The sequence below is a fragment of the Channa argus genome, chromosome 7 (assembly GCF_033026475.1).
Source record: "Channa argus isolate prfri chromosome 7, Channa argus male v1.0, whole genome shotgun sequence".
NCBI classification, from domain to species: Eukaryota; Metazoa; Chordata; class Actinopteri; order Anabantiformes; family Channidae; genus Channa; species Channa argus.
In genome coordinates, this window is record NC_090203.1 from 3881595 (window position 1) to 3904728 (window position 23134).

General features: G+C 41.1%; 1 protein-coding gene across 2 annotated transcripts in view; it reads left to right on the forward strand.

Moving 5' to 3' along the window:
* The first annotated feature begins 1491 nt into the window (after window positions 1-1491).
* The window catches only part of dgkb (diacylglycerol kinase, beta), a 63420-nt gene continuing 41777 nt past the window's right edge, over window positions 1492-23134 (forward strand). Inside the window, exons 1-10 of one of the 2 annotated variants that reach the window (XM_067511377.1) lie at window positions 1492-2167; window positions 4402-4539; window positions 11214-11290; window positions 11912-11929; window positions 12820-12967; window positions 16204-16341; window positions 19334-19383; window positions 20720-20794; window positions 21138-21257; window positions 22367-22484. In XM_067511377.1, the coding sequence (XP_067367478.1) occupies window positions 4470-4539; window positions 11214-11290; window positions 11912-11929; window positions 12820-12967; window positions 16204-16341; window positions 19334-19383; window positions 20720-20794; window positions 21138-21257; window positions 22367-22484 (814 nt within the window). In that variant the 5' untranslated portion in view covers window positions 1492-2167; window positions 4402-4469. Of the gene's footprint in view, window positions 2168-4401; window positions 4540-11213; window positions 11291-11908; window positions 11930-12819; window positions 12968-16203; window positions 16342-19333; window positions 19384-20719; window positions 20795-21137; window positions 21258-22366; window positions 22485-23134 lie in introns of both variants that reach the window. The other variant, XM_067511376.1, reaches the window with a different exon arrangement.

Sequence of the window (23134 nt, forward strand, 5' to 3'; positions counted from 1 at the left end):
ATTATTGGCACAGTGTTCAGCCAGCCCATATCTGGGTCAGTGTTCGGCGATCTTTCAGGACACTCGATCCGTAACGGGGCTTATGGGTCAGATGGGTTCTGCAGGTGGCAGGGATGTAAAGGTTATCTAAAGGTGGCCTGGTAAATTCACTGGAGATATTAGGTTTGTTGCAAGGCGCAGCAAGCCTGTAGCTCAGGACTCTGCCGGCCTCTGTCTGAAAGAAGGAACAGCAGGGCAGAAAGCGTTATTGCGTAACCTTTATGTCTCCGTCAGAAGGGGGTTGGCTGCGAACACATGCTGTAGTGAGCGAGACATTTATACTTCACAGCAGCTCCACTAGCCGGAAGTTAAATGTCTAGCTCGTGACCTTCCGCGGGATCGACCAATAGTAGAATTATGGTGGGAGGAATCATGGCATCATAAAGAGCTGAGAATATTACTCATGTATTTTTTTGACATTGTTCTCTGTTACTTTGTAAAATGCCCTATGTTTATATTTGGTAAGTACAAGTATGAAGAAGTTTGAGAGTCGGTATCACTTGTTGTCAACGTGTAAATGTATTTTAAATATATGTATATGTATTTATGGTAAAAAAAAAAAAAAAATCTTAAATAAAGGAAGTTCAAACACCGATTTCTTCATCACTCCTGCATCATGACTGTTAATTTTGGAAGGTTTCATAAATTGCTGCCCCCAGTTCCCCCAATTCTGATGTGCAGAGTGGGTTTCTGAAGCTGTCCGTTTTCTGATAGGAGGCTCTGATGAAGCTCAGTGTTACACAACACTACACTGTGTCGGTAAACCTCAAAGTGCTTCTCAGATTGTCAAATACCTGAAACCCCTCTTCTCACATCTATTTGATTGTGATTTGGACGGTAGGCGAAGGCACCAAAATGGCAGATACCGCTGCTTAGAATGGTGTCAAAATGGCGGATAGTGTCACACTATTCTTTGTCCCCAAACTCTAAAAAATGCGAGATTAAACTAACATAGCGTTTGGTTAGGATGAGATACTAAACATGGTTAAGTGTTATTAAAATGTTGGGCTTCGGAATGGACTCAAACTCTGGTCTCCTACACCTGTAATGTTTGGAACGCCACAGGGCTCAATACTTGGTCCACTATTGTTTACATGGTATCTCATTGGAATTTATTTGTAATAAAACTGAAACGTGTCGCTAATGAACAAATGTTCAAAAAATCAATAAATAAAATCTCAGTTTTGGCATTTGATATGTTTTAGTACTATTTACATTAATTGTATTGTAAAGGATTTTCAAGTACTTGTATTTACAAAATTAATTAAGTCTTATTAATATCTGTATTAATACTTTAGTATAATATATTATTATAATGGTTTAATAATATTTTTTACCTCGTGTGTCACTTATGTGTAGACAGAAAACAATTGGTCACAGAATAAAGTTTACCATCCTCCTCCACCTCCTGTTTCCCTGCATCATCTCCATTGTCTCTCTCTCCATTTGTCCCCATTTCTCATCTTTCATCCTTCCTCCATTCTTCAACTTTTTTTGATGTCTTCATCGTCTCTCTCTTGGCCCTCCGGGGAGGATGTCCCACAGGTTGCTGGGGTGTTGAATGCTACTTTGTGCCAAAGTGGCCGGAGTAGAGATGGTTTGAAAGAGGGTGTGAGGTAGCCACTGGTGAAGAAGCAGGAGGGAATAGGACCTCTGGATTTTTTGAGAGGGGAGGGGGAGATGAGAAGCAGAGTGATAGAGAGAGGGCTGGGGGGATGTGACGTGAGCGAGCGGGAGTATGGAAACTGATCACTGCAGGCAGAGCAGCCTTGGATTATTGTGCTCTCCCTCTCTCCCTCTCTCTCTCTCCACTCCCCATCCCCAGCGATGCTGCTCTGACCAGACACCGCTGGAGAAAAACAAACACTACACCATCCACATACTCACACACGGTGAGGCAGCGGAAAGTGCTGCCGCCGCCGCCGCCGCCGCCGCTCCTTCTCCTCCCCTCGTTTTTACACACACACACTCTCGCAGTGCATCTAATTACAAACCCCTACTCTCACAGGTGAGAGGGGATCCAGAGGAGGATACCACAGGAAGGAGAGTGAGGAGCTTCGTCTGAAAACATCTGTCTTGTGGACTCCTCCCTCAGCCTCTCTTAGCGTTAACTCCAGCCCTGCAGCAGGTGAGTGGCACGTTGGGGTATCATTTCATTCATGTTGCCGTATGTCGCAGTGTCCACGGCATCAGCGGGGTCTCAGGTCAGTGTGGTGTAACACATGGATCCACGCTGAATCCCCCCACTGCACCACCGGACATTTTCCGAGCTGTGTTTCGATTGTTGAAAAGATGCCAGTTTGAGCATCTTGTGTGGATGCAGTGCAGTTAGGCAACACTAGAACAAGATGATTACAGGGCACTGCACAGCAGGAATATATACTGCACCCATCATTACAATGCATCACTCTGTTGGAGTTCGACTCGCTGGAGATTCGGATAAATGAGAAGATTCTCCATCCGCTTTTATTTTGCTGCCTGTGCAAATGAAGAAATGAGATCCTGTCGAGCATTTTCTAGTTTCTGCTCCAGAGGCAGATCAAAGTTTATGCGAGGGAGGCAGATTCCCACGCAGCCAGTGTTAGCACAGCAACACCGGTGGCTGCACATTGTGTCGAGTGTTGCTTTTCCCTTTTCTGCGTGGTAATTGTGCTTTCTCAAGAATTTCCAGTGTACTGTATACTCCTCTGTAGCCTCTTTGTGCAAGCGGTTCCACAAGGTAAAACGTGGCACCGCACGGTGCGTGCACTCACGCTTGGGTGCACACACACACACACAGACGCACAAATCCAAATTAAATTAGACACATTTATACCTCACTGACTGCACAGTGCACAGACGTGCGAGCAGACACATCCATCCTCCACTTGTTAATCCAGGGTTTCAGTTCGCAGTAATTTGGGGCAAATGCTTCGCTGCTGATGTGACACACACACATTCAAATACAAATACACACACCCACACAGTGACACCTACACAAACATAGAATTACAGGAACAGTCATCCTGCAGTGAAACTTGGGTCGTACATTCACATGAATGTCAACAGAAGAACAGTGGTGTTTTACTAATCAGTGCAGCTTGTGTAGAACTGATTCATCACCTTTGCAGTACAAACTATCACGTTGTCACCTTTTTGGATAAATATGACTGAAGCTGTGCCTGTGGTACAATATGCTACTTTACCGAAACCTCCAATCTGCAACCAAACCAAATTTTCTCGGTTGCCGAGATTGTTTCATCACAGTTTTAGTAGCTTTGAACTTAAATGCAATTCGAGCTTCGAACGGCTTCTCGTTTACCTTTGTAACGAAACAACTGTTCTGGCCACGGTTCAAAAATGTAAGTGCCAGCTTACAAAAGCCCATTTGGTTTGAACTTGATCATGTTGTCATCATGGCAACCAGTCGGGCTGATGCAAGGTCATTTGGAAAGCAGCACTGACACAGTTTCGAATGCTTTCAATGTCCAAATTGGGCTGTTAGTTTACAAGGACCCATCCACCTGTTGCAAACATTTAATGATGCTTCATATCAAGGCAAACAGTTAAGCTGACAGGAGGTTCAGGCTTTTTTCCCCTGTTCCTAGTTTCTTATTGATTATAAATATCTTTGTACATTATCTATGAAGGCAAACAAGAAACAAATGATGGAAAAAAATGTATTGCCCAGATGTTGCAGACCATTCTAATGTTCCTCTGAAGCACTTAATTTATTGCTAAATGTCACTGGGGCAATCTGGCTTTTTTTCAGAAAGGTTTGGCACAGAAATCTGGACCAATTGGATAATGATAGCGTAACAATGCTAATAATGCTTCCTAGAATGTCTCTTTTAACGTTTCCATTCATGTTTCAGTTTGTGACGTCACCAAGTGTGAATTCTTCAACATACAATAGGCTGAAAAACACAAATGTCCGTGTCTGAGACGTCCTTGCTGTCGCAACGTCCTTGCAGCAACTTTTGCAAAGCTTTCTTGTTATCGCTGCCATTTAAGGTCGACTCATCCACTTTTCAGTTGCTTAATATGGTTGAAGTTTGGGGATCTCGCTGCTTCTGGGTGCATAATGACATCATCTGGAGGAGTTTTTCATATTCGGGACTACAAATGATATCTTTGGGAGGAGTTCTAGGGAATCAGGATCGGGTTGACCAAGACTAAAAACCTCTGTAATATGAGCAACAAGTGGACATCGTATGAACAGTAAGTCCTCCAGATGATGTCAACCAGGGGACGTTTTTCAGCTAGGAGGAGAGAGAATTTATGTTACAGGCAAAATTTGTGAAAATCGCCCTTTAAGAAAAAAAACAGGTGTGTGCAGCTTCAAATGATGCAGGTGATATAATGTGTGTTGTTGCTTTTCAGCGTGACACCCGGCTGTGCTTTGCTACCCAGGGAATGCTCGACGGACAAGGAGACAAGGCCTGAGCACAATGAGCATCCAGGACAAATGGGTCACACTGACTCCGACAGAGTTTGCACTGTTACAGGAATACACCCAGTGTGAGTATTGAGTGTGTGATCATTTTCTGAATATCACATGGGCTGGTAGCTATAGGTTCTTAATCTCTAGCTTTTAACAGCATGAACATTTTTGACACATTTTAATCTGTGGTTAAGTTCAGAGACGTCCTTGGTCATTTTGCCTCCGATAAAATGCGACACAGCACCTAATGGCAAACTACAAGCTGAAGAACATGAACTATAAGCAGCTTTCATATATCCTCCATAACAAAACCAAAACGGTGAAACTATGTGCCAGTGCTGTTTTCAGCTCACTCTGCTATTGCTGTTATTGCATGGTAAACGCAAGCCGCCTGCCATCGCTGTGTCATCCCTGTCAGAAATTGTTTTGGGAAATTGCTCTCGTTAGTCTCGGCTGACATTGTAGTGAAACTTGCCAACGGAGTGAAAGGTACGACAGGTTAGAGCGTGGTAACGATCAAATCTTACAATTGTTTGTGAACGTGCTTGTGGATTTTTCAGGTTCAAATTTGTTATGCAGTGAAGATGCTCTGCTGACGCTAGAACAGGTTTGGAAATATAACACATTAAGAATAAAGAATGTGCTTGCATGAGTCCCGTTGATTATTCCTTGTACATTTGGATTCAGCTGTGTTTTACTGCTCTTTCCTATCTACACTGAGTTTGTTGTCCGAGGTGTTTGGTTACTACAGAAGCAACTTCATCACAGTCTGAGCTGACAACAGTGCAGCATAGCTCATCCCACAGCAAACAAGTTAAGAAAAAACAAGCAAAGGTTTTGAAGAAACACTTGTTTAGTTGATAATTGTTAGAGCCTGCTTTCAGTATTGTTACATCATGGGTTTGTGCCAGAATTATGGGGAAATGTCTTAATTACCACTAGAGAAGTTACTCCAGTCCTCATCACACGTTTGGATGTGTTGGGAGCTGGTTTGCTTACTGACAAACTAGAACATGGAATACATCCAGCTACCTACTCAGGCATAGGTATTCTCATTACCCAGCCGTGATGTATTACAGGTACCAGAGTGGCGTTTGCTGTTGCAATTTAGACTCTTTGTAGGGAGGAGGCTGGATGATTGGCTGACTTAGCACAGGAACTGGAGATGAGAGGCCCCATTTTTTGTGTGTGTCCCGTTAGTAAATGCTGTTACTCATTATTGTACCTTTATTTTAACCCACCCCACAATCTCTCCCTAACCCTAACCATATTGTTTTAGTACCTAAAACTAACCATAAGCATGTATTTTTGGTGCTAAAAGCAAACACAACGGCACCGAGCCTTCTAGCATGTGGAGCAGAGGCCTACTTGCCCATATGTATGATGCTGATAACAGATAACCGTAATTGATGGGTGTGATAACATCTGAATTGGGTGTTTGTGAAATACACATTATATACATATCAGTGTTCTTATCTAACTTCAGGCAATAAAGCAAATATAGTATTTCTTTCCTCATTACACTGTGTTAGTTCTGCGTAGCTTCTATAACCTCTGTAGACTCGTTTTTCCCTCAATTCGCAAAATTCTTAATTGATTGGGCTTTTTCACTTTTAGGTTGTTGGCATGAATGTGATTCCTGCTTTCATGGCTTCAGTAATCCTGCTTGCACATGGAGACAAACCTGCATTATCTCTGATAGCATCAAGCCACTGAGTTAACAATGAAAGGAAACGACTGTGTGCTAGAAGCTGCAGTACAGTTCACTACGGTGAAGCTCAAACATCTCTCCCAACATTTTAACATTGTAATTGCTGAATGCATGTTGGTCTCGCTGCTGTGAGGAACTCAAGCTGCTGAAGTATTTAATGTGCTTGGTGCTGTTAGAGCTCTGAATGATTCATTGTCAGCCCAACAAACGGCTCTCCTGCTCTACCAGACTGTGCCCTGGAAGCCTGGAGTTTATGTTCCACTCCAAGATCTTGACACATTTCGTCAATTGAAGACGTGGCAGGGTACCTGGCATGGTATCTGCCGGACGTTGTGCACCACCCACGACTTGGAAAGACTCCGCAGTAAATTGTCTGTAGGAAGGAAAACACTGCAACTCAAAAGTAACAGACTGGAGTTGCAGTCCAGTTGGTGTATGTGAGCAGATACTGTTCACGTTTGTCTCAGTGTTTGAGAGTTTCAGTCCAGTGTGAAACAACTGATGTGATGCACATAATGTGACACATGACGAGGAAGTATTGATTGTTAAGGCCACAACAACCATCTTTATTTAGCGCCTAACATCACGCCGATGAAAAATAGAGCAGCGTAAAAAAATAATAAAATAAAGTAAATACAGAAGCAGTGTGCATTCAAATGTTCAAATCATCACCCATTTTAGTTTGTTTACAACACAAAACGAGTGTGAAAAATCGTGATTGGACGCCAATTTCCCAGAGTGCAATTTCAACAGATGTCTGCTTCTCCGCGCGTGAACAACACGTTTTTTGTTGGGTCGGACAAACAACGGGGGCGTGAAGTTTTGAGGACGCGTCTTTCATTTCTCCGTTCTTGGTTAGGACGTTATTCCTGACACCAAAGCTACACTCCCTCGCTCAACTCTGGCAGATGCTGTCCTCAAGAGCAAATCATCTTCGGGTTGTTTCTGTGTTTTCACTGAATTAGGCAAGAAAGTGTATCCGATATGTGAGGCCCTTACAGGGCATTTTGAAATTTTAAAAGGCACAGACCATTATAGAACAAAAGCAAAGCACAAAGAAAGAACTAAAGAGTCTTGACATGTTTGCACGTGTGCGGGCGCGCACGTGTGCACGCCAGACAGATTTGGATGATCGTGTTTCAGGGAGCTCCAGGCGATTCTTTGTGCGCCGTGCAGCTACAGGTTATAAAATATCCCATTCTGCGAGCTGCAACAATGGGCAGCACATCGTCTCACCTTCCCTCCTCATCTCTCCCTTCCCTCTCATTAAAGTCGGCAGTGCAACACTTTCATAACATTTTAATAGCTGTGCGCCTGGTGAGGCACCTAAGATCTGACGCACAACAATTAGAGTTTCTCTTTATGTGATGTAATTGCTCGTGTGTGTAGTGTAGAGATGGAGAATTGGTTTTATTTCAGTTCTGAGAAAATGTGTTTATGAACCTGAAAACATTAAATGAGTCTTGTCCTCTTTTTACTGTGTATTGAAACATTCGCCTGAATGAGAAACTACACTGTAATTTCGCAGTACGTGCTGAATGTGACAGACAATCAGTGGATTCATAATCACCCAAGTCTGTAATGGGCTTTGTGTAGTTGCTGTGCTAATAAAGATGGTTGGTGCTAATGATACACACACTCAGTCCAGTGTGAGGCATTTATTTCTAGTCACTGTGGCTAAAATGCATCCTGAGAAAATCAAAGATCCAAAGCCATTAGTGCAGAGACAACAACATGCAACAACCAACAAAAAGCTTTTAAGAGGAACTCACATGTGCATCTGAATGTGCATGTGAATATCAGCCATTATTAGGCTTAAACGCTTTTTTCCTGACATTTATTTTACAGCAGCTACTAACTAAATAAGCTATAAGTCTGTTTTATATATTTACATATATATACACATATATACAGTGGTGCCTGAAGTGATTTCTGTATAAATATGAGCTGAATTTGTGGTCAGATTCGACGCCTGTCATAAAACTACATAGAAAGTTAACGACCCAATTAGACAAATGAGACAAAAACATTATATTTATCTGTTTATTTATTGAGGAAAATGATCCAATACATTAAAAATATTGGCAAAAGTATGTGTATTTGTGCGTTCAGTAACTGTTTATCTGACCTCCTCCGCCGCTTTCTTGCCGCACGATCCACTTTCTGTTGAGCTTGCGAAGATGCTGAGTGTAGCTGAGACTCAGTCGGTGAAGCACTTGTCGACAAACCCCAATGTGTGGTAGTTTGGCTCCTCCGGTTACACGTCAGCATGTCCCTGGACAGATAATTTGCCGGGGTGATAAGTAAAGTACACTGAAACATTTGGTCTGAAACACAAAACTTCACGATCAAGCTCAAGTTCGTGATTAAGTTTTACTTTGGTCTCAATCGAGCACGAGAAGATTCTTCCAGCGGCTATAGGTGATCAGTAATGTTCCTTTTTGGAGAGTTGTGACTTCTTCTTTGCAACTCAACCATCTTCACATATGTTGTTTAACGTGGTCCCGGTGGTCGACAAATAATCCTGGACATTAACCTATGGGTTCTTGATGTAATCCTTGTTGGTTGACCAGTCCTGGGGAGATCTTCTCCATTTGCACACGAGCTGCCTGACAGTTGGTAAATGGTTGAACCATTGGTACTGTTTCCCTCACACAGCAATGGGGGAACAGCTTTGGTGTTCAGTTCTTTAGCTCAAAGACACCTCAGCATGTGCCAGGAGGAGCTGGGAATCGACCCAATAACCCTGGGATTGGTGGACTCCTGCTCTAACTCCTGTGCCACAGTCGCCCTGGTGAAGTCAAAAGTCTTCCGCAATTCTTCAATTCCAGCCTGGTCAGCATCAACAACTATTCTACTAAGGTGTCATGACACACGTCAGTCCACTGACGGAAAATCAACTAAATTGATAATCACATCTTTAATACATTTCTACAATAAAGCAATAAGTGTAACTTTTTGCCTCATTTGTTAGGTTCCCTCTATCTAGTTTTAAGGCATCCATGAAAACCTCATGATGATCGTGCACATATTTAAGCAATAAATAGACAAAAAGCTTCACAACCTTTCAAACACTACTATATATTTATAACATATATATTTACATATGTAGGCCAAAAATGTCGGCACCCTTGCAATTCTGTCAGAAAATGGAGCCCTTCTCTCAGATAATTGTTCCATCTGAAAATGTTCTGGCATTCATGTGCTTGTTTTTTTCTGCACAACACAAAAAAACGAAGAAAACATTAGCAAAAAATTCACACAGAACTCAAAAATTGTAAGAAATAATCCTGTAATTTGTATTTAGACCCACCCGTGGCAAGTAACAGGTGTAGACAATATAGTAATCACACTTACAACCAGTTAAAAGGGGAGAAAAGTGTGTGTCACACTGAGCGTGGAGAAAAGAAAGAAGTGTGAAGAGGTGTCTGTGGATTTGAGAGGAACGGTTGTGGCAAAACAAGGCTACAAGTCCATCTCCAGAGACCTTAATGTTCCTGTGTCCACTGTGTGCAATATCATCAAGAGGTTTACAGCCCACCGCACTGGAGCTCCCCTCCCTGGATGTGGACAGAAGAGCATAATTAAGGGAAGATTACAACAAAGGATTGTTCGAACGGTGCATAAAGAACCCCGACTAATCTGAATGAAAAGCGATGCAATGGGAGGAGACCCAGGAGGACCCCACTGCTCACACAAAGGCATAAAAAAGCACAATCCATCTGGGAGAACGTACTGTGGACAGATGAGACAAAATTAGAGCTTTTTGGTAAAGGACATCACGGCCAGTCCCTGCAGTCAAACATGGTGGAGGTTCAAAGATGTTTTGGGGTTGCTTTACTGCATCTGGACCTGGATGCCATGAAATCTGATGATTACCAAGCAATGTAGTGGCCAGTCTCAGACAGCTGGGTCTCCACCAGAGCTCGTGAGTCTTCCAGAAGGACAATGAGCTGAAACACACTTTAAAAAGCACTGGTGGGGGGGGGGCTACCAAATATTAAGTTAAGGATGCCAATAATTTTGTCCAGTGCATTTTTTGGGTTCTGTGTGGAATTGTATCAGATTTGATCATAAGCACGTAAACGTTAGCTAGTGGAGCAATTGTCTGAGAGAAGGGCTGCACTTTCTGACAGAATTGCAAGGCTGCCGACATTTGTGGCCGCGACTGTATTTACTAAGAAGACACAGTTCGCCGGACAGACAACAATTCATCAGGTAACTAACGCTTTCCTTTCTCACCTGCTATGCACTAAATAAAAATCCGTCGCATGCTGTGCAGGTTTATGAACAGAAACTTTACCTCCGCATCTCAGGTGGATCCATAAGGGAAGGTTAAAGATTCAGTTCTCCGAACCAATCAAGTAACAGACATACAGTATTTTATCAATAGAGTCTTTGACTCTGCAAGGATCCGATGATCCACCTTTTCTCACATGCATCCTAATGTCATTTCTTGATGATCTGTCTTATGCTTTGAGCTCCAGCAGGCCCTCCAGTGCGCGTGAGGATATGGTTCTTCTAATTAACTTCAGTAACATTAGAACTTGGTGTCTGTGGTGTAGCAAATTATGTTAGCAGTAGGGCTCATAAACGCTCTGCAGCATGTAGTAATTATCACAGCAAATCGCTTTGTTCAAGTCATTCCTTTCCACACTCTCAAGTAAAAGTGGATACACGGGGCATTTAACATTTTATGGGGGTTGTAGACAATCCAATGGAAGTCGCTGCTGTTTGTACTATAACTACAAGCTCACGATGAAACGACAGATATTCGATAATAAAAAATGTGCACACGTGAAGATGGAAGACAAAAAAAAAAGGCACTTCCTTGTAGCTATGAGCAGTTTAGGCTTCTTCTTCACAGTTGACTTACAGATGCGGGTGCTTCGTTGTTTAAACTGCATAATCCCCACACATGCCATTCGTGCTCAGTGTAATCATATATCAAACTCGGAGACTGTTATGCTCACTGCAAACGAGGCGAAGACTGAACACAACGCACAAATATAGTAAAGTGTGCTCACCGTTTTCCCTCAGACTCGACCAAGAAGCTGAAGGATGTGCTGCAGGAGTTCCATGGAGACGGCGTGTTGGCCAAATACAATCCAGAGGAGGTATGTTCAGTTTGTATTGCAGATACTTTTATACTGTAATGACTCCACCGGTGCTAAAAGTCTATACTGACAAAAATGGAACAATGTCCGTTTCTTGAGGTGAAGTCACTCTAGATTATTTGTCGCTTTGCTACTGTTTTGTGCTTGTTTCTGGAAAAGAAAAATATTACTAAACATTTCTGATTTTTAACACAGAACGCCAGACGGTTAAGTGACAATAGTTTTGAGGTAATTTTTAGTGGCAGAATTCTGTTTGCACTTGTCTTCATTCACACATTTGCTTTTTTGCGATTAGACACACAGCTGAAGTGTTTTAGCACGAACAGGAATTGAAATGCACCTCAGTAGCTGAAAGGTTTATCTAGTTATTTCACCTTAATAACAACATTACGAGGATGGAATTTACAGTTCTGTGGTAGAATTAACAAGGAGTGGATGCTCAACTTCCTCAATTTAATGGCAGCCTGACACCAGAAACCTCAATTTAAAAATCATTTCTTTGAGGTGATGCTTTACATCTATTTATATGAAGGTTTTGCACATTTTGAATGTAGTCAATCCATATTCTAACAATGAACATTTTTATTTTCTCTCCCTGTTCAATGCGACGGGTTAAAGAAGCAGGAAATCCTCAGCCAGGTATCTGCTTTCTCTTGTTATTTGCTGAGTACTCACATATTCCTGGACTTTCATATTCCTTCTAAATTATTTAAGAATATAAAATGTTGAAGACTTGAAGGGGCGAGTATCTATGCATTCGCTTATTTTATTAATTTAATGAAGTGACATTACTTTGAAAATATCTGTTTTCAGCCTAAGATGGGAAATGTTTTTTGAAAAAAAATTGTCAAAAATGCCAAATTACCAAAACCATCATTCAATGTTTAAAAGAAATAAAAGGGGACAACTTTAATCAAATTAATCAGATTTTTATTTTATTTAAATTTTCATAAACGGTGATGATAATGTCCATTTAACAGGAGTATTTTAAAGTCGGCCAATAAGACAAAAAGTATGAGGCTTAAAAACAGTGAGGCCAATGCACGTGAATAGAAGATTAAAGGTAAAAATAAATAAATAATTCTAATCAGTGAAAATGTTAAACACATTAAATATGTTTATATACTACTTTAGCTGCTCTACACACACTCTCAGACTAAATGAGCAAACTGTAGAGTCAGAAGGATGAATGAAGCTCTGAGCTGTGAACACAACAGGAGATACTCTAATGAAAACCACCCGGTTCCTTGCACTGAATGCAACACTGAACCTGCTCTAAAATAGAGCCTCACCACCCACAGCCTTCACTGAAAGTGTGCAGAAATCTGCAACACGGATTCTGCAACAGTTCACAAACAATCTGAGACTTTGCCCCTAAAAGGTAAACTGCACTGACACACTGTTCTCACAGTGCAAAATCGTCTGCAGACTTAAACTCCAAGGTGATTATACTATTTCAGTGTTGTTACACATGTGAAGCATTTTAAGCCACGGCCACCAGTGGATTCTAATCCTCTCTCTGTTTTTAGGAGATTGACTTTGAGGGCTTCAAGGTTTTTATGCAGACGTTCCTGGAGAGCGAACTCCCTGAAGAGTTCTGTCAACACCTCTTCATGTCATTTAGCAACAAGGGACCCAAGCCCAGCCCCTCATCTTCTGACAAACCACGAGTCTCCGGTAAGCACAACGCGGTGATAAGGCTTCTGATATGTATGAGAAACCAATTTGCCGTTCCTCAGCCTCACTGTGCTTCTTCACTCGCTTGTTCTTGACCCATTTCCAGATGAGCCTCTTTGCTCTAAGAACATTAACTTCTTCGCCGTGCAAAAAAAAGAAAGAAAAGAGCACCATCTTTTGCTGTGCTGTGCCATCACAATCCTGCCAAGTCTAGCACAGTGACACACAATGTAAATTGTGGTGTAGATGCTGCCAGTTGCCTTGGCAACAGTCTGTTTGTTTGAAGCATTTACACTAATATTCTCATGTGGTAATCACTAACTAAAGCACTTGTAACAGCCAGAACCTACCTGCTCCGAGACTTGGCCTTCTTCCCCACACTTGGTGCAAAAAAATCTAAATTTTTCTGAGGTTTTAGGATCATCCTGCTACACTTCTTCCATAGTAAACGTCAATCAGACTTCAGGGCTTCAGTGACGGCGATGGCACGGCGACTTCCAGTTTCAAGAAATTGTGAGGCCTAGGTTTCTCGCCGACACCGGAATGGTGTCGTTTTTTTTTCTCATTAGGCTAATAACTGCTGGAGGCTTAATGAGCTACGGCTGAGCATGTCGTGTGTAAACAAGCCGTACTGTAGTTACGAACACGTGTTCGAAAATAGCCCAGATACAGTTGGTGCAATAATGAAATTCCCTCTTCTTTCTTGTTTTCCCTGCATTTACCCAGAGAGCAGAGATACTTCTTCTGGTATTGAACAGCTGGATACAAATATTGTTATTTGTTTTTATTATATATATAATCAGTCCCCAGTTGCTCATAATATTCAGAGGATAGAAATGAAAAGCTTTCCTCTTGACGATTGAGGAGCACTGAAGCACATTCACAGTAAAATGCAACTGTGTGAATTCAGCAGGGGATTCTCGCATTGGCACGACTTCTAACCGGAAGGCTGAAGCACCACTTCGCCAGCTATTTGTATTGTAGTAGCGAATAACGTCATTATCAGAAGTCACAAGTCTAAAAGTGAAGCATTAAGTCTCACGGAACTACTAAAAAATAGCATTTTGATCCTTTTTTATTTATTTATTTTTTTTCTTAATAGTAGCAGTTTACTGTGTGCTGTCAACAGTGACTGCACATTGTTTGCCCTGCATACACCATGTGTGAGTCCAAGACCCGGAAGTAATAACTGACCACCACCCTTTTTGTGTATGTGCAACGAAGCTGCGACAAGCCCCAGCTACAATTAACCACTGCAAGCTCCACACACGAGCCTGGATTCTCATCAAGGGATTCTTTTCTTTTCATTCTTTTCATTTTCATTCTTTTCTAGAGTAGCATGAATGCATGCACAGACGTTATAAATAAATAACACCCATGGAGCTGGAGCCTATTCCAGCTGTCATTGGTCCAGAGGTGGGGTACAACCTGAACAGGTCTCCAGCCTACCTTAGGGCCAACACAGAGAGACATACACACACACAGACAGACAACCACGCAGGCAGGCACGGGGAGAGCATGCACACTCTGCACGTGAGGGCTGCAGACGGCCGGGATTCAAACAGGGGACCTTCTAGCTGTGAGGCAGCAGTGCCAACCACTCTGTCCCCGTGCTGCCCTGGCTTGTAGTATTTCATAAATTAAAAAATATAACAAGTCAAGTTGTGAAACATTTCACTCCACGTCGTCATAAGAAAGATGAGGTCCATCTTGGTCTCACATTATTTGCTGCAGCAGCCTATTTACAATTTCCAATTTTACAATTTTGCTTTACCATGTAGCCAACACCATACACATGGAGGAACATGTCAAAGCTCCATCACTCATCTCCGCTTTTATCCATAACTTAATTTCCTTTTTTATTTATTTATTCTTCATCTCCATGACTGTATGCCTCCACATTAGAGCTGTGACCACAGGCAGACAGAAAAGCAAGTACACGTCCCTGACACGTGTAACTGCATCCGGGAACTTGTTTGACTTTTCTGGTCTCTGATTGGCCGATGACGTGGACTATAATAATCCTGTCTTGGGGTGATGTCGTCTCTCAAGCTTAAACTCCAGAACCTAATTTATAGTTAAGGCTCTGTGCAAATTATAAAATTAGATAGATAGTTAGATATGTGCAGTAACGTGCAGTATCACTTAGTTAGGGCTTATTTTCACCACACACACACGTGAGTGGCTTCCCGAAGCAAATATCACTTGTTTGCGAGTTCAGTTGCACATTACATTACGTGCTGTGCTTTTACAGCTGCTACAAACCTTTAAATAGCTTTGTGTGAACAGCACTGCGCTCTTCTGGTCCGCTAGCAGTTTAGGTTGAGAGCCTGGAATTCTCCGGAGAGTTACCGAAGCAGGTAGAGGACAGCGCGGGACTGATCGCCTGCTGCCAAACTTCTTTAGAACGTTGTAGCCTTGGACACTATTTGTCCGGAAGTATTTTGTTTATTACCCTTTTTGATGCTGTAAACATAATAATGGTTGCTGCATTATTATTTGGCTTCAAAATCGTTAATTCAGAGCTACGGGTAAATTGTGGTGCTCATTGCTGTTGTGACTCAGCGTATTTCTGTTTCAATATTTGAAACCTTGAATCGTACCTGTAAGATGTATGTTATGCTATTTTCATTCCTGTTGTTATTTGGATTCAGTTTTACAGTGAGTGAGTGAGTAAAGCAAGAGAAAAGGAAAACGAGCCTTCGCAAAACGTTCGAGAAAAGTTGCGCCTTGCGCTTATTGGAGGACTTCACACTCACATGTTAGCTAACTGTCCAGCATAGAACATGTCCCACTCTTGGCGAGGACACTGTTACTCCATCCTTCATTACAGCAAAATGACTGTTGCAGTAAGGGATGGGAGATGATCAGAGTGTGTTAATGTCAGCTTGGATTTCCCTGCAGTAGGCCGCCGTTCTTACCACGTTACCACCGAGGCTAAATTTAAGCTAAATCCTAAAATGACGTCATCGACAGCTGGTCAAAGGCTGAGATCTCGCTGTACATATGTTTGACCCATTCAGTCACTTGCGAGAACGTGGTACGTTTTGAAAACTAAAGTCTTTTCCTTTGACAAAGCTAAAACTGGAATATTTATTTGGTGAACTGGACACCACCCGTTATTAATCGGTCTGGCTGCATGGCTAATGTCAGGCATCCCACCCCAGCAGGTCGTTGGGCTAACATTAGAGGCTTTGTGGAGGATGATTTGACCTTTAATCTCTATCCCCCCTCAGGGCTGAAGCTGATAAAAGGCAACTCGACCCCTCTGAAGAACCCCGTGGTGCCCAGGCCCCTGGATATGGTGCAGCTAAAGGACATTGTGTGTTACCTGTCATTGCTGGAGGGTGGGCGTCCCGAGGACAAACTTGAATGTGAGTGTCAGGACTATTTGCGTCCTCTCAATTTGTACTAAAACTAACATCTTCTGCACTGTGGAGTGTAGGATCTGCAAGTCAAGTTGTGAGTTGCAGTGGTACAAAAAGCACTGGAACAATGGACAAATAATAAATGCACAAATAAAAATATAAAGGATCTAAGCAAGACGACTGAGCATCTAGTAGCAGAAGTAATGTCACTGGTAAACGTCAGTGAGTGGAAAGCAGTTTCTCAGGTTGCGTAAGGTCAAGCTAAGGCTTACTGAAAAGACAAGGAGCAAGAGGGTGATGCCAGTAATTGTTGCTCTGCTGCTGTTGAAAAATGTAAAATGACCACAGCAACCTTTGGCTGTCTGTGCAACTTCATCAAATGTAAGCGGCATCACTTCACCGTATTTCTGTTTGAAGATTAAGACAAATCTGCATCTTGGCAACGATGTGCAAGTACAACCACTCCAGACATCAGACACTGATGGAGAAAATTATTATCATATTATTATCATTTCTAACAAAAAATGGTGCCACCCTGGTAACATTAGGGGTCACTGTGATGCAGCAGATAGGGGGTCGTCCACCAATCTTGCGGTTGTTGGTTCGATCCCCGGCTCATCTGCTCACATGTCAAAGTGTCCTTGAGCAAGACACTGAAGCCCAACTTAGTTGCTCCCTTGAGTACCAATAGGCAGAAAAGCACAAAGTACAGACATTTATATAAAAAAACTCCAAAAATGCAAAAAACAAAAGCTGAATGTTCATTTAGTTTACAACCAACAGTCTTCTTCATTCTTCTTCAAGTGTGTTTGAACTGACTTTTGCTGCTCCCATTAAGCTTTTTCCGTACTCGTGTTTAATGCCCTATGCGCTACACTACAACACATCATCCCACATCTCCTAATTGCATTTATCATATCATTTATTCAGTTACATTGCGTAATTGGACATCAGATTGTTTTCCATGTTGTAGTGATCCTTATGCATCTTCTCAATTATTGAGTAATGTCGGACTCATTGAGCACATAGATGACTAAATAATTCAAGCGACGCTCCCTGTGTGTGATCACATCATAGATTTAACTGTGGATGAAGCCTGACTGAGCACAATCTTTGCTTTCCTGTCTCTATTAGGGTCTATGTTCTACTGTTATTTGTCTGGTGGAGAGGTCCCTCTGCTGGAAGTGTTTAAAAACGGCTTCAAGTCAGCTTGTTTGAGTAATTTCTCTTCAAATGATATTCTATCACCAGGATTATCTGGAAGAACCAAATGCAAGATGTCTAGCACAAATGTCTGCATTGAAAAATCACAGTTGTCACAAGTTATTTAGCAGGAAACGGAACCAACAAAGTAAATGGTCTGAACTTATACGGTGCTTTTCTACCTTCTCATTCACCCATTCACACTCACACACACCGATGGAGAAGCTGCTATGCAGCTGGCCAACACTCACAGCAAAGAACTAAGTTGGGGTTCAGTGTCTTGGTCAGCAACACATCGACGTGTGACCGGAGGAGCCGGGGATCGAACCATTGGTGGAGGACTGCTCTACCACCTGTGCCAGAGTCGCACAGGTGTTGTATGGTAAAAAGACGCTGAGATGAAAATACTAGTCTTGCTCCATGCAATTTTCTTTTGTTTGAGGTATTTTTATTTAAATTTCACTACCTTTAGACAACACAGATTAAGGGAGAAATGACCCCCCCAGAAAGTACAGAAGTATTACCACTACCTCAACTTCTTTGAATTCAAAAGATCTGGGCCCAAAACTTTTCCGTAACCTAGAGACTTGGTGTGGAACAAAAACAATTTAGCGAGTAAAGGTGGAGCTCTTTTTAACCACGGGGTTAATCCATAGTTGATTATAATTTTAGTGACTAAAGCTGCCAAAGATGTGTCGGAAAATAAAACCATTTCTATTTGTATAAAATAAAAGCAACTTTATTCCACGATTCCATTCCATAAAAGTCAGATGTAGTCAGAGTAGACGAAAGTAGTTCACAGTAACCAAATCCATTGTCATGATCTAGTTTTGTTAATTGTAAAGTGATTAGAGCTATAGTTTATAACTTGTTTAATCACAGATGACAATCTTTAAATGAAGTCTTAAGGTTTCTAAAACTAGAATATTTATAGTACAAATAACAGTTTCTCTTGTTTTCCATAAACCGTACATTATTAGTTTCAATACAGATACAACATGGTGAGTACTGTGCTGTCTATGTACAGTGTTCTAATAGTGGATTGGCTGCAACTCATCAAGAGACTTTTAGTTTTGACTGGGGCTTTGGCTTTTGTAGCTCAATAAAACTTAAATTTAGCAGGTTTTCAAGAGATTTTTCTTTTCCCTGTCAAACCCATGTACAGGATACTGCAGGTAGAAGCTAACAACTCTTATTCAATTCTGCAGTTTGTTTCTTTTTTGTGCCTCCCTGAGTCACAATCGCCTTCTTGTGACACCATTAACTTCCACTCAACAGCTAACCCCAGACTGGCATCACTTCCCTCCTGTCTTTTGCCCCCAAAAGGGGTCGCATTCCCTTAGGAAACTGGCAGTTAGCTCCTCGTCAGTGGCCTGACAAATCACCATCTGACGTCACTTGCTACTACAACTCGACCACACTCACGTGGGGTTGAGTCAGTGGCAGCTTAAGGCATCTTGAAGAATAGCCATTAGTATACAAATGATTTGCAGACAGGTTGTGTTGTTTGTTGGTTGTTATGTTCATACTTGTGGTTTGATTTTGTGAGTTTCCCCGCATCATTTTCATGTGAGAAGAACAGTCAATTACAGCTCTGATGGAGAAGCTGTGTGTTTCTAGGGCATTTTGTTCTTGGTGGTAATTGAGGAACACTTAAGAATTCAGCATTCAGATGGTTACGACTCTCAATATTTTTATGGCGCAGCAACTACTGTGACTTTTTCTGGACAAAATTTCATTTCTGGATGAAAAGTAACAGTGTGTTAATAATGTGGGTTTGTTTTTGTCTCTACAGTTATGTTTCGCCTCTATGACACAGATGGAAACGGGTGTTTGGACAGCTCGGTAAATTCTTTTTACTGGAAATATTCTGCTTCAAAGTGCAAATTATAACAGGTCCCCTAAAATGATAGTGTTCTTTTTATTGGCAAAATATTTCAAATATCCTTTCTAAAAGGTTTTTAGAGGGTTGTTTTTTTTTGTCTTTTTTGTAGTAGTAGTAAAATCAGATGAATCAGCTCTAACTCTTTGTTTCTTTGTGTACGTATATATGTTGGCAATCATTTTAATTTAAAATGGATTTACAGTCTAATTTCTTGAAACGTAAAATGTCACAAAACCATAAGATTGCTTTTCACCATTTTGCGCCCAGCTTACCGAAAGAAAGAAAAGCTTACCAAGATTTACTGCAGAGGTCCGGAATAGCACAATCAAAAGCCAAGAAGATGAACAAGAACTAGACAATAAGATATATAATCGGGGCATTATAAGCATGCTACCAGGTGGCAAAAACAGCCGATGTAAAACTACTTTTGATGTTGACAATCACTACTCAGTTACACAGAAGAATGAACAAACCTACAATAAATTAAGGAACAATGTAGGTAATAATACCACAGAAATTCCTAACTAGGATTTACACTCAAATATTGTACTAAATACACACAATCAAATCAGTAGTATTGCTCAAGAAATATACTCTTTATGATAACTATAGCACCTCATCCAGGGAAGCTTTGCTTATTGTACATATTTTAAATGTATTTGATCTGTTTTTATCTGTGTAGGTGGCATAAGCAAAGAAATGACTGAATGAAAGCAAACAAGAATAAAACTTAGTGTTAGTAGATTTATGAATGAAAAAGCACTTATGTGTGCATGTACACACTTCTGGGGGGGGGGGGGGGGGGGGGGCAAGATTGGCATGGGTGGAGTTGACTTTGTATTTTATCACATTTCTCGCTTATAAGGGGCTAAAGTAAAGCAGAGACATAAATGTAGCGTTGCCCAACCTGTGCTGCATTTTAGAGTCAATAAAAAAAAAAAAAAAAAAGTCAATCTCTAAATCTTTACACTCTTACTGATCACCATATTATATTGAAGAAGTTCAAAGTGCATCATAGTGATTCAGTCTGCCACTAGATAATGTCCCACCCTCCTGCCCCCAGAAGAGCAACCATTGTAATTAAACCATCAGCTTTGGAGTGCTTCCCACACTGGCTTTGTTTTTCTCTCTGGAGCTCCTCGGTGTGAAAGAATGACACTCCTAACCTGCTATTACACGCTGTTTATCAGTCTATTCATGCCAAAGTCATTTACTGACATCAGCTTGTAAGGCTGCAATATACAGAAAGGTAAATACAGTATTTTTGTTCCCATAATGACTGTGGTCTCGCTGCAGGAGCTGGAGCACATTATCTCCCAGATGATGCATGTGGCCGAGTACCTGGAATGGGATGTGACTGAGCTGAAACCAGTACGTAAGAGAGGCATTGGACACGATGAACAAAAAAATATTGATTTTGTGTTGGGAGCAAACGTCTTAGGTTGTTGCCAGACACAACTTCTTTCTTAACAGACTGTTATGGTCATCTTTAAAAAAGTAGCATTACATTATGACTTTTATAAAAAAAAAATTCCCCCCTTCTCAGTTAAAGACACCTAAATTAAATTTTAAAAATTGCATTGAATGAATTCACATAAAAGGAACATGATGAAATAGAATATAAATATTTCTTTAAACTCTAAAGGATATTGTAATAAAGGTTTTAAGGTGTTAAGAAAAGATTTAAACTCTTGGGGTCATTGTTGCTTTATAGATCCTTCAGGAAATGATGCAGGAGATAGACTATGATCACGATGGTACTGTGTCCCTAGAGGAGTGGATACAGGGGGGCATGACAACCATCCCACTGCTGGTACTGTTGGGCCTGGAGACGGTGAGTCCACACAGAAACCACATTCAGTACATTAGCAGATTGTTTTGATCCCTTTCTTAGCCTGAAGAAGAAAAACATATTTTGTAATGGAAATATCAAAGTGAAGAAACTGGCCTGCGACTAGTTTTGATACTACTTGTTTGTTTGTTTATTTATTTAGTGAACTGGACACCACCCATTATTATTCATCTAGATATAGATATATTTATTATATATATGTAAGTCGCTTTTATCCAAAGCAACTTACAAGTGAGGTACAAAGCAGCAAGAGTCTAAGTCAAGGAGCAAATATCAAAGCAAAGTCCTATCAGAGAAGTGTTCACAGTTCACGAGTTGCAAGTGCGAGAGAGCAGAAAAGTAGTTACACTTCCATATGTTAACTGAAAAACGTTACATTATTCATTAGTCCTGCTTTTATCCAAAGCAACTTGAGGGAAACGTTACAGCAAAGTTCTATAAAAATAAGTATTTTTGTTTAATGAGATGCAGGTTCAAGATGTGATACATCAATTTTAAGCACTTTAGTGGGAATGAGGCTGCTGAGCATGCAGTGTCTGGTACCACTGAGCTGAAGAGTCTGTGTGGTGACCACACACTGACCTAGAAAAAAAAAAAGTCTCTCTTCAGCTATTAGGTTCAACATTACCCTGACAAAAGCAAGTCATAAAACCGTAGATAATTAACACTATTATGACACAATTAATAAACCATTGTCTGCAATTCATACATCATTTCATTAGCTACATCTTAACTCTCCCCAGTGGTTTCCTGAGAACATCCTTAGATGTTTGTCTCCCACCTGATTTGTTGTATTCTCTAGCCAATAAAAAGCCTAAGTAATTCATAATGTGTCCACTAGATGGAGGCATTTCACAAGCTTTCACAGAAATCCACACCAGGTCTTTTTTTTAATTTTATTTTTTTTATGAATGAATCTCGCTGCAAACAGAAGGCAGAGACCTGTCCTCTATCATCTCTATCATCTCTATTTGAAACACAATCAAAACCAGTGAAACAACCTATGAGACGGATGGGTAGCAATTTTATTACATATAATGACACAATGGCCAGTTAATAACTTTGATTTGTTGTATTCTTACTTACTGCAGAATGTCAAAGATGATGGGCAACATGTGTGGAGACTGAAACACTTTAACAAGCCAGCCTACTGTAACCTGTGTCTTAACATGCTGATTGGACTGGGGAAGCAAGGACTGTGCTGTTCATGTGAGTCACGAGGTTTGGGTCATATACATGGCAGGTAATAGGGTTAGAAAGTAGTAAATGATTTTGAAGTTTGTTACATAGTAAATTGGAAGCTGCAAGTGTTTTTTCTTTTTTCACCTGCACCTAAATAAAATATGATCAAGATTTGATTCCTACAATGACCTAAGGGCAGCGACACACCAAAAACACAGCGCCTGAATGAAGGTAGAGAAAGCAGCAAATATACCCATTGGAAACAAAGCAGTATTAGCTACTTCTCATCTAGGTATTTGTGAGAAATCGCGCTAAATTGTACTGATGTTATGCAGTGATTTGCTTAGCAAAACCAGCAGTGGTCTTGTGGTCTTGCTCACCGTCGAGAGTGACACAGATTCAACGTGCTGAATCGGCCAAAAAGTCACCTTGGGGGGGGTTTGGGGGGTTTCAGATGCTTTCAGACTGGACAAAAATTTGAAGAGAAAGCAATCAGGGGTAAATCTGTATGAGTATGACTATATCATGTGACGTAAGAAGAGAACCAAGCCACATCAAAATAGACAAAACAGTCATTTCAAATGTCTCTTTTTCTAAAAGTAAAGCTGTGTTTCAGCCCCATTGGCTCTATTCCTTCCACATAAAACTGTTTTCTGCAAAGTATTGGCAATAAACAC